Source organism: Bos mutus, chromosome 13 (assembly GCF_027580195.1).
Source record: "Bos mutus isolate GX-2022 chromosome 13, NWIPB_WYAK_1.1, whole genome shotgun sequence".
NCBI classification, from domain to species: Eukaryota; Metazoa; Chordata; class Mammalia; order Artiodactyla; family Bovidae; genus Bos; species Bos mutus.
In genome coordinates this window covers 1,287,718-1,298,893 of record NC_091629.1, presented here as the reverse complement: position 1 = coordinate 1,298,893, position 11,176 = coordinate 1,287,718, and the positions used below count along the sequence as shown (strand labels likewise).

The 11,176-nt window shown below is 45.3% G+C and overlaps 1 protein-coding gene across 5 annotated transcripts in view; it reads right to left on the bottom strand.

Moving 5' to 3' along the window:
- Window positions 1-2,439: 2,439 nt before the first annotated feature.
- The window catches only part of USP6NL (USP6 N-terminal like), a 139,633-nt gene continuing 130,896 nt past the window's right edge, over window positions 2,440-11,176 (bottom strand). For all 5 annotated transcript variants that reach the window (XM_070380892.1, XM_070380893.1, XM_070380894.1 and 2 more), the window contains one exon: window positions 2,440-10,426. In XM_070380892.1, the coding sequence (XP_070236993.1) occupies window positions 9,066-10,426 (1,361 nt within the window). In that variant the 3' untranslated portion in view covers window positions 2,440-9,065. The remainder of the gene's footprint in view (window positions 10,427-11,176) is intronic.

Genomic DNA, 11,176 nt, shown 5'->3' with positions numbered 1-11,176 from the left:
GGCTTCTCATCAGAGGTTTTGACCCCAGGACTCTGGCTGCTTGTGGCTTATTCCTATACAACTGCATCAGGTGGTTCGGGTCTGATGGACAGATAACAGAGTCGTGAACTGTTGGGCTGCTGTGGGCTTAATTTTTAAGAAGAATCCTAATTTCTGAGCCCCACCCCCAGAGATTTGCCTCATTCATCTGGGGTGGCCTGGGCACCAGTATTTTGGGCAGCTTCCCAAGAGACTCTGGTTCACCACCCTGGTTGAGACCTGCTCTCCGACGTCATCTCCACCAGCCCATCCAGCTCCAACGCCCACATTTTAGAGCTGAGACAGTGAGGCCCAGAAGGAAACGTGGCTTTCCCAAGCTCACCCTGCTGGTGAGTGGCAGCTCAGACAGGGGCATAGCTATGATGACTTCCAGTCAAGCTATGATGACTCCACCAAGCTGTGCACCGCCAGGGCCATCGCTCTCTGCCCTTTCAGAGGTGGTCCTGCTAATGGTATGACTTGTGGGTACAGATGTGGTTGATGATTTAACACTGCATCCATACAGCAACCTGAGTGTCTAGGTCTTATTTGCTCCTTTGCATCCATCCTCTGCTCCCCGGCTGTCTTGTGAGGGTCCCTCACTTCCCATGGCTGTGAGCCAGTTTCCTCTGTGTGTTTCCGTGGTGACTTCCCCGCAGGACCAATCTGAGCCACATCTCTTCTCATAAGCATCATGTTCGTGCTTGTCATACAGGGGCTGAGCGCACTGGGTTCCCCACCCTTCTGGTCCATGCCATAGATGTGGGTCTTCATTTGTAAGAAAGCATGAATGCCAACCCTCCCCACACGTCCGCCTGCTCCTTAATGCCACAAGGCCATCTGTTCTTTGCTCACCACTATCTTCAGACCGCCTGACATGGCAGCTGCACAAAGCAGACACACAGGCCTGGGGTTGGGGCACCCTCCCCTTAGAGAATTTGGGGCAGAACCCTTTTCAGACTCTCCCTTCCACCTCTAGAGTTTGCAGATCAGAGAACCCAGGCCCAAAAAGGCTCAGGGACCTGCCCAGAGTCACACCAGGATCTCAGTGGAGCTGATGAATGCATTCAAGACCGGCTGAGCTATCTGGGAGCCGTGGTTCATTGTGGATTCATATTTGGCTTTCAGAGAAGTGAACCTCTGCACGCCCACACACGGCAACTCCCACATCAAATCTCCTTAGGGTACCACACCTGCAGCAAAACTTACAGATGTGCTCTCCAAAGTCAAGGGTGTTCCAGGGAAGGATGTGAGAGGTCTTGATGCAGCCGGCTTTATCTTCAAATTATGCTGACTTTCCTCCAAATCAAAGTGGAAAGTTTGATCTACAGGGAGTTTTAGGGCAGCCTGGTAGCGGTTCCCAAGTGCGTGAAGGGTCAGAACTGCCCTCTAACTGGCATCATTTTCCCCATGTAGGCCCAACCCTCCCACTACACCCCCACCCTGCTCTGGAGAGTGGCATTGCTTCCCACACGTGCCAACCTGGCCGTGGCTCTAGGAATGACAGCAGATGACAGCCCCAACGCCCTATCAAACTCCAACCATCTCTTCAGTCAAGTCACTGGATCTTCTCCTGCACTTAGGCTGCTGACCTCTCCTCCTTCCTGGGACCTGCAGCCCCCCAGCCAGGGCCCCTCCTCTCCCATCGCCCTGGGCCATCCTCCCCCCGCCCCCCGCAGGTGTCCTGTCGTGACACGTGTGCCGCTGTGTTGCTCGTGAGACTCTCAGCTCCATGTAATCAGGGTTGCGGCCCTCCTGGTCACTAACGCCCAGCTCTGCGGGGGCTGGGAGGACAGGTAACCTTCCTCCTTACTACTGCGTGGTGATGCCTTCCTGGAAACCATGCGCCAATCAGCTTGTTGAATCCTCACAACTCCAGGAAACGAGCACTGCAGCCTGCATACCCCAGAGAAGGGCACAGATGCTATGGTCCTGCTCCTCCTTCCCCAGGACGGAGGCCAGTGGATGCCTCGGGCGCCGACTTCAAACTCGACTCAGTCTGATGCGGAAGCTCCGTCCTTAATCACCGGGCCTGTGTGCCGTGGAACCCCAGTCCAGGCCGGTCCCTCCGAGTCCTTCACGCTCCCCTCCTCAGCTCATCTCCTCCCCAGGCAGGTGCTCTCCTATGACTTGACCCCTACGTGCCAGCAAGTCCAAATCTCTCCACAATCACCAGCTGCCCATCTGCTCGATGTGTCCGTACCCCACTGTTCAGATTCTACAGGTCCAAACAGAAGCCGTCTCCTCGTCAGCCCTAAACCCACTCCTTCTCCCGGATTCATCAGATGGTGGCCTCACTGTCCCTCCCACGGCCCAACCAGGGAACTGCAGAAATCAACCTCTGGCCTTCTGTTCCGCTCAGCAGTACAGAATGATGTGTGCGAGAATACAGGTTCTGAAGAACACAATTCTAGTCACAAGTGCAAGAAAAATACAACAGGCATAACTTTAACAAAAGAAGCATAACACTGGACCAGAAGAGTCAAAACAACTTGAGAAAGAACAAAGTTGGAGGATGTACACTTCTTGTTTTCGAAACTTAAACACTTATATGATTCACTGATTTCTTGATAGAGGTACTAAGGCAATTCAGTTTTGGAAAGCACTGTCTTTTAAATTTGGTTCTGAGACCATTGAACATGCATATCAACTTAGATCCTTCCCTCACACCTTATAACAGTAATAATTTGACATGGCTCATAGATCTCAATGTAAGAGCTAAACTGTAAAACTTCTGAAATAAGACATGGGAGAAAAATCATTTGTCACCTTGGGTTAGGCAGAGAGATACAATACTAAAAGCATGATCCATGGAGGAAAAAAAACAATAAACTGGACTTCATTAAAAACACTCATACTTCAAAAGACATCATTAAGAAACTGAAAAGACATGTCACAGACTGGGAGAAAATATTTGCAGATCTTATGTCTTACAAAGGAATTGTATCCAGAGTATTTTAAGAATGCTTACTTTAAAAAAATAAGAAAACCCAATTAAACAAGTGAGCAAAAGATATCAATAGCGATTTCACCAAAGAATACACACGAATGAGTCATAAAAACATGAAGAGCTGCTCAATATCATTAGCCATTTGAGAAATGCAAATCAAAGTCACAGTGAGATATCACTTCACACCCACTAGAATGGCTTTAACCAAAAATACAGAACAAGCATCGGCGAGGACGTGGAGAAATCAGACCCCTCATACACTGCTGGTGGGAAGGTAAATGATACAGATATGATGGAAAAGAGTGTGGCAGCTTCTTTAAAAGTTAAACACAAGTTTATCATAAAAGCGAGCAACAGCACGGCTAAATATACACCCAAAGAAAATGAAAACAAGGCCAAACGCTTGGCACAAATGGTCAGAGCAGCGAGTGGAAATAACCCAAATGCCTATCAACTAGTGACTGGAGGGACAAAGTGTGATAGCCAGACAACAGACTCCTAGTCAGCAATAAAGAAGAAAGTGGATACTGACACTTGCTACCCATGGATGAACCTCAAAAAGCAAAAAGAAGTCAGATGCAAAAAACCCCACATATTGTCTGATTCCATTTCAAGGTCCAGAAAAGACAAATCAGAAAGATAGACGGTGGATTAACAGTTGCCTGAAGCTGTGGGTGGGAATGGATCCTGCAAATGGGGAAAAGAGCTTTTTGAGGTAATGGAAATGCTCTAAGATTGGTTTGCTGTGATGGCTGCATAACTCTGTAAATTTACTAAAAAATCACTGATGTGTATACTTAAATGGGTGAATTTTATGGTAGGTAAATAATACTTTCTTAAAATTGTCAGTGAGGGAATGGAAGTTCTAGACTCAGATTCAAGTCCTGCCTGGGTCTCTTTTCCTAGCAGCTGTGTAACTTGGGGCAAGTCACTTCAACTCCCTGAGCCTTAGTTTTCTCATATGTAAACTGGGAACTAAGGTCATACACTTCAGTTATTGGGAGAATTAATACGGGTAATATGCCGAGCACAATGCCAGACACACAGCGAGCATTCAGTAATGTTAGCTATTATCCTTAATTGTTATGATTACATTCAATCAATTATCAAGTTTCGCCAATTTTTACTTAGTAAATAGTTCTCAAGTTCATTACCTTTTCTTGGTAATTTCTCCCCTGGTGCTGGGATCCGTACCACCTTTTAGAAATAACACTTGTTGCAACTGTCCAAACATCCCCCAGGCCTATACCCCTACATCCGCCTCCACAGGGCACACAGGCCCCCAGGCCAGGTCTCTGCAGACTCTCCCACCCCATCCCAGACACACATGCCAAAGCGAGAACTTCCCCACACACGGCACGAGGCTGCGTGCATCCCTTCTCTACAAACGCCCCTCTCCCTCCCTTCAGTCCGTCTACTCTCTCTCCCGCACAGGCCCTCCCAGACCCTCCAGCACTGGGCTTTTCTGTGCCCACAATGGTCACCTGTACACGTCCCATCGCCAACACTGAACTGAGACACAGACTATAAAACACACCTCCTATCTCGAAGTATGAACCCAGCACCGTCCCAAGGCGACTAGTACACTGTAGGGGCTCAATGAAATGCTGACTGGTCAGGTGGACACCAGTGTGCAGCACCTTCTCGGCTTCTCCATGGGCTTCCTGACAGCTTGGGCCTCTTTTCAGCAGGTCACTTAAGGAAAAGTGACAGAAGTTATCCAGGAAAATGGAAATCCTCATAAGGCTCAATCTATTTGGAAGAACTGTTGTAAGAGGTGATGAGAGGAAGCACAGGGTCTGGCCTTGGGCTGAAGTCACTGCCACTTCCCACCACTGCCAGCAGTTCATCAGAACTGTGAGATGGCTGGGGATGTTCATCTTTCCAGTCGAAATGTTCCTAACTTACCCGAAATCAGTTTCGAAACTCTGAAAGGGGGTCTGTTAAGAATTTTTGAGACAGCTCACAGTGGGAATATACACTTGATTAAAAAAAAAATTTCCCCAGTTAGTCCTAACGAGCAGCAGGGGTCAAGATCCACTCTTATGAAATCTGTTATTTTTTCCTCTATTTTTCAGGATTTTTACTGATAAAATGGTGGCAGTTATGCTTAGATTTATCTATAACCGAAAACCCTTCTGAGAGTACAATTCACAAGTGTTAAATGGAATCCTTTGTCCTGTTCTCAACACCTTACGTCATTGTAAAAGTAAAGTCTGACTTATTAAAACTGTCTGATCGATAAGTATTAATGTTACTATTAGAAATGAAATGTAAAATCCATTAAAGGACAATTAAAACAAACTGCCAAAACCAATCTTAAATAACCCACAATCAAGAGCATCCGAAAACAAAGGCGTGAATGTAAAAGATAACTGAGAATAGTATTTCCAGAAGATTAAGCTGTAGATCCTGTGTGAATAAAGCCCTATTTGTGGACCTGGAATGTTTTTCTCTAATCATAGAAAAAGAAAAGAAAAGAGATCTTAGCAAAATATTGACTAGGCATCACTTTTGTGCTTATGGTGTAACGAGCCCTGAGACAAAGATTGGAAATGATTACAAATATACAGTGACACTCACTGTGACATAAAACTTAGTATCTTAAAATGAAAAAAAGTTAAAACAATATCACATCCTGTAAACATCTATTTTTCTTCTTTGGAGATGTCCCAGACTGAATCTCTTTTCCTTCTTTAGAGAAGCGTTCTGTCACTGATGGTGAAGAGGCTTAGGACCTGTCACCCCAAAACATGCCACTTTGGGGGTACAAACGATTTTTGAGCTGAAGTTATGAGTCCCTGAAACCCTTTACCTGCCTAAAAGCAGAGCCTTCCCAAAGAATGCAATTGTCATAAATCCCCTCCCCAGGCAACTTTATATATAATCTCCTCTTCTGGCACCCCACTCAGCCCCCAGGACACATGATCATTTCTCCTATCTGCTTTGCTGAAGGCCCATTTATTTTCTAGAAAGTCATTTGCTTTTACGTAAGTGCCCTTTCTTCCCCATCCCTCTCTTTCCCCAGCTAAGCTGGGTGGAGAAACCCCAAGCTCCAGGAGAAAACCTGGAGCACCTCATCACTGGATCCCGTGAAGGCAGGACACACGTGCGAATGGCCTTCTGGCTGCTTTTCTCCTACTTGTCTGTTCTTTATCTGCCCAATCTACGAGGTCTGGATGGAGAACCTAGAGGGCAGGAGGAAAATGCATTCTGTTCCTCCCCTGTATGTCTGGTTTGACAGGATAGGCATCTATCGGCTCCCAAAGCTGTCTTCTGTTTTAAACATCCTGGAAACAACATAAGCACCTGAAAGAGCTGAAGTTTTAAAACTCTTTGAGACACTAGGTCTAGTTTAATTTTTCAAACTATTAAAAAAAATATATAAACTATATCAAAGTGCTTACTGTGTTAAGCAAAACTGCTATGAAGAAAAGACTTAACAGTGGTAAAATATTTACCTCGTATATATCTAGAGAAAAAAATGAAGATCCTTACCAGATTTTTTATAAATATACTTAACCTCCTATATGAACATTATTCCATCTTTTAACATTTCATTATTTATATTTTATTAAAAGATAAATTTGAAAGAGTAAAAGTGGATGGTGGCAAAATAATTTCAAATTAAATTTTCCTACTTGAAAAACCAACAGCTACATTTCACAATGGAGGAAAACTGAAAATAATTCCTTATTGCTATTAAAAGGGCTTCCCTTGTGGCTCAGCTAGTAAAGAATCCGCCTGCAATGTGGGAGACCTGGTTCAATCCCTGCCTGGGTTAGGAAGATCCCCTGGAGAAGGGAAAGGCTACCCACTCCAGTATGCTGGCCTGGAGAATTCCATGACTATATATGTCCATGGGGGTAGCAACGAGTTGGACACAACTGAGTGAATTTCACACACTAACAGACTTGTAAGCTATTAAAAATGGCTGATTAAATAAAGGCAGGTGATACGGTTCTAAATACAGAATTACTGGAAGCTAGTAAAGCATGTAACACAGAACTGCAATATATATAGTCATGGAGGCAAATACTGGGTCATATCTACTCAGTTAGAAGTGAACAAGGTTTAGAAAAATCAGAGATGCCATATGAACAGAGCACATAAAAGACACAAACAAAATATACTTCTTCAGCATGTTAAAAACAATCACATCAAAAAAAGTATACAGATAAAAAAATGTCATAGATGACATAAGAAAATAGTGTATATATTTTTTGCATATATATATATATAAATCTACAGTATTTACCACTGTTGATATATATATATTTTGAAGCAGCTTTGATGCTGCTATCATAAACTAAATTGTACAGCTTGGATTATTACAAGTCACAGAATCAAGGTTTAAAATTGGAATTCACATCCCCAGCTACATTTTTATATACATTTATTTCTCAGCTTCCACATGATCTGGGTCGGGAGTCTTGTGGTATTTGGATTTTGTCGGAGTTTCTATGCAGTGCTCAGCTGCTAATACACTGCATTTGTTTTGCCCTTTAATAACATCATTACCAAGTTGATTAAAATTACATTAGACTCATTATATACATAAAAAATATTGTCACATTCACTAGCTAAACAAATGTTACTCTCATTTTATAACATATACTTCTGTACCTTGAAAGCTTAAAAGCCCCAATTTACAAGAAGAACCATCAATGTTAGGTTTTCTATTCTCTACTGTTCGAACAAGAGCAAGGTAAGGGTGAAAACAAGCTCTCCAGTGAAACCCAAAGACATACTTTCTTGGAGTGCCCAAAACTTGGTCGCTGTTTTGGTCATTGTAGTGTAAAAGAATATTCTGAAATACATTGCTGATTTGTTACCATGAAACTGAACTTTTTTCACTGAACCAACCAACCAAAAAAAAGATTTCTGAAAAAATGATAGCCACGCTATTTAAAAAAAAAAAAAAAAAAGGACCAAAATCTGAGATTCCTAGTAATAATTAGGATCATTTTTTACAATTTTACAAAGCAATAATTTAATGGCCTAAGAGCAGCAATATCCACTGACTACATTCTTTAAAGGAAGAGGGCGAGGAAAAGACCATGTAAGTATCTCCCTGCCCTTTGTAGGGAGGTTTCACAGGAATTTAAGGGACAGAAGTAAGAAAGGACCATATTATTAATCCTGCTTTCAAATGAATTTCAAAGCAGTTGGTTCTGCTATGAGTGACTGGTGATCGGTAACTTGCAACTTCAGCTGGCATCCACTGGAGAGTTATGCACACACTTCCTGGGCGTCTGGCAAGCATACTCTGCTCTGAGCTTTGTAGGAGTCAGACCAGAAAAAAGGGCACAGACACACAAAAGCTGACTTCTCTGTGAACATGAACACACTGCGTGCTGCACTTCTGAAAACAAAACTTAAACTGCACTGATTTTTTTAAGCACCATTAAGTGGTTAGCCTTTCTCTCCAATGTCTTTAATTTTCAGACTGAAAGCTGAATGAGAAAGCTGAGCATTCCATGAGATGCTGAATCAAGTCAGGGCAAACCCTCAAGTCACTTTAGGACCTGGGTTAAAAATAAAACGAGGGGACGTGGCGGTGGACGGACAAAACCTGACTAAAAGATAAGTTAGGGAAAAGGAGAATAAATTATTCCATGGATCTAGATTAAAAGTTTTAACATTTTTTTAGTTCTGTTTGACTGTATATGGGTAGATGCCTATATAGTAGCTATTAAAAAACACACACACTAGGTAGAGCCTTAAAAATATCTATTCTACTGCTTTTCAGTGCTTTGTAACATTACTCAAAATAGAATGGGCTAAGAGAGTACAAATATTCAGATTTTGGAGAAAGATATTAATGAAACTGTGCGTGCATCCCTAAATGCTATTGCTATGTTTCCAGGTTAAATTCCTTTTAATGGGTTCGGTGATGATGCACGTTAAAAGCTCATCTTTAAGCAGCATCTAGGTGGGGATGAAATCACTTCCATATATTCTTATTACTGACATACATGAGAACTGTGCGAGTTCTTTACAATCGTATAAAATACTGCTTTGGCAATTATAAACATAGCAATTCAGGTCTCATACGGTTTCTATTCTCTTGTCTGCAGCAAGTACAAATGAATTCTTACAGCAATACTGACTCCTGCATAGAGAGTCCATCCCGATTTCTGTAGTGATACGCTGGAGGCGAGGGCCCTGAATACTGAAACCCGGGTGAAGTGGCGTCTTCCAGAGCTGGGGAAGTTCTATACCGCACTGGACCATCTACGGAGACTGAGGGGAGTGAGTGGTCCTGATAGGGGGCGTGGTGAAACGTGGGGTGTCTCGGGAAACTGCTCAAGTGGCCACGGTTGACATCTCTTGTCCACGGCTGTCCGTGCATCTCTGGTCTCCACGTGTAACCAACTTCTGACCATTTTCTGTTATCTGGCAAACAATCCCCTGGAGGAAGGATGAATCTCCCATTCTTTGGGGACCCTGAATTGCCCGAATATCCGCCGGCACCAAGATCAACAGGGAGAACTTCTATTCGACTCGACGGCTGGACCAGAGGAGTCGGGCGGCTGTAAGATTTCTCTGGAGAAGCACTGATTGAAAGTGTGGAGCCGTAAGGTCTCCGGGAAGGATTTGTGTGTGCCCCGGGGGGAAACGGGAAGCTGCTGTTGGCGGCGGGGACCCGTTTTGGAGAGCTGCCCTGGTAGGTGGGGGGGTTACTGTACGAAGGGGGGTGCGCAGGCCCGCGATCTTCCCCGTCTGGCAGGAACGGGTGCTGGGCGTAACTCGAAGGCAGGACTTTGAAGGCGAACTTGGGCAGGGCTCTGGACGGGCTGGCGCCGGGCTCGGCGGGCCTCCGGGGGCTCTGCGCCCGCGCGCGCTCCAGCGCCTCCTCCACGGCGCCTCCCGGACCATCCTCGGGCACGTTGTCGTACTGAGAGGCCGTGGAGCCGCGCTTGCCCTCATCTGCATCCAGCATCTTCGTCTTCTGCCTCACGTGGGGAGCCCGGGGGTCGGCGAGCGCGGGGGGTGCGGCCCGGCTCCGGCCTTCCACAGCGGACTTGGCGGTCTTCTCCAGAACCGCGGCCTCGGAAGGCTTGTGCCATCGGGGCGCGAACTCCTTCCGGGCGCGCGAGGTGGCGTTGCTGTTCTGATTGGCCGCCGCGTGGTTGTACTGCCCGGAGCCGTCCTGGGCGCCCGGTGGGAGTCTCCTCTGCGCCTGCGCCTCCGCCTCGTCGCGAAGCCGTTTACCCTCCTCGTCCGACGACTTACGCCGCTGCTGCCTCGCCCTCTCGGGGGTGCCGGTCCGGCGTGGGTGGGGTGGGGAGGGCTCGTGGATCTTGTGGGGCGAGCCGCTGCCTCTCCGACCGCCAGGGTGGGGACTCGACCTGCCCACGCTCCTCTGTCCGTTGCTCAGGTGAGTAACACCAGCTGACTGACCTTCAGGGGGAAGCTGCCCCAAAGGTTTCTTTGGAAATTCATCCTCTTTGCCTAAAGGGAAAGACACATTCATAAGTGCCATATGTGCATGAGCAAACAGTACCAAACCTAAGACTTACAATCAATGAATTTCTGCTTACTCTTCACTTGCGCACTCAACATGCATACCCACAACAGAGACATGCAACATTTTAGTAGCTTAGGAGAAGCATTTTTTAGAGAGATTGACATGAAAACATTCCAAAACTCAAAAGTCTTATTAGACAATGTGCAGATCGGAAGATTTTATATACCCTCATATGAGTAGTAAGAAAAAGTGATAGTGACTCAGTAGTGTCCCACTCTTTGGGATTCCATGGACTGTAGCCCACCAGGCTCCTCTGTCCAGTATTTCCCAAGAATACTGGCGTGGGTAGCCATTCCCTTCTCCAGGGGATCTTTTGGACCCTCAGATCAAAGCTGGCAGGCAGATTATTTACCGTCTGAGCCAACAGGGAAGCCCCATGAGCAAGGATCACAGAATTGTATAAGAAGATTATTAAATTTTGTTAAGCTATTACCTTTTTCAAAAATGCAAAGCTGATATTCTCATTTCTATTCCTAAAACAATCTTGCAGGTCAGTAGTTCAATGTCTTACTATTACATTCCTTCCACTTAAGCATTCCTCAACTAAAAGAGTTTAGACTCTCAGTAAAATAGTTTCTATCAACTTCAAGCAAGTCTGCCAAGTTTAAAGGTCAACTGATGACCAACTGTGGCTCCAAGTTATACCCAAATCACTCATTATTATTCTCTCAAGT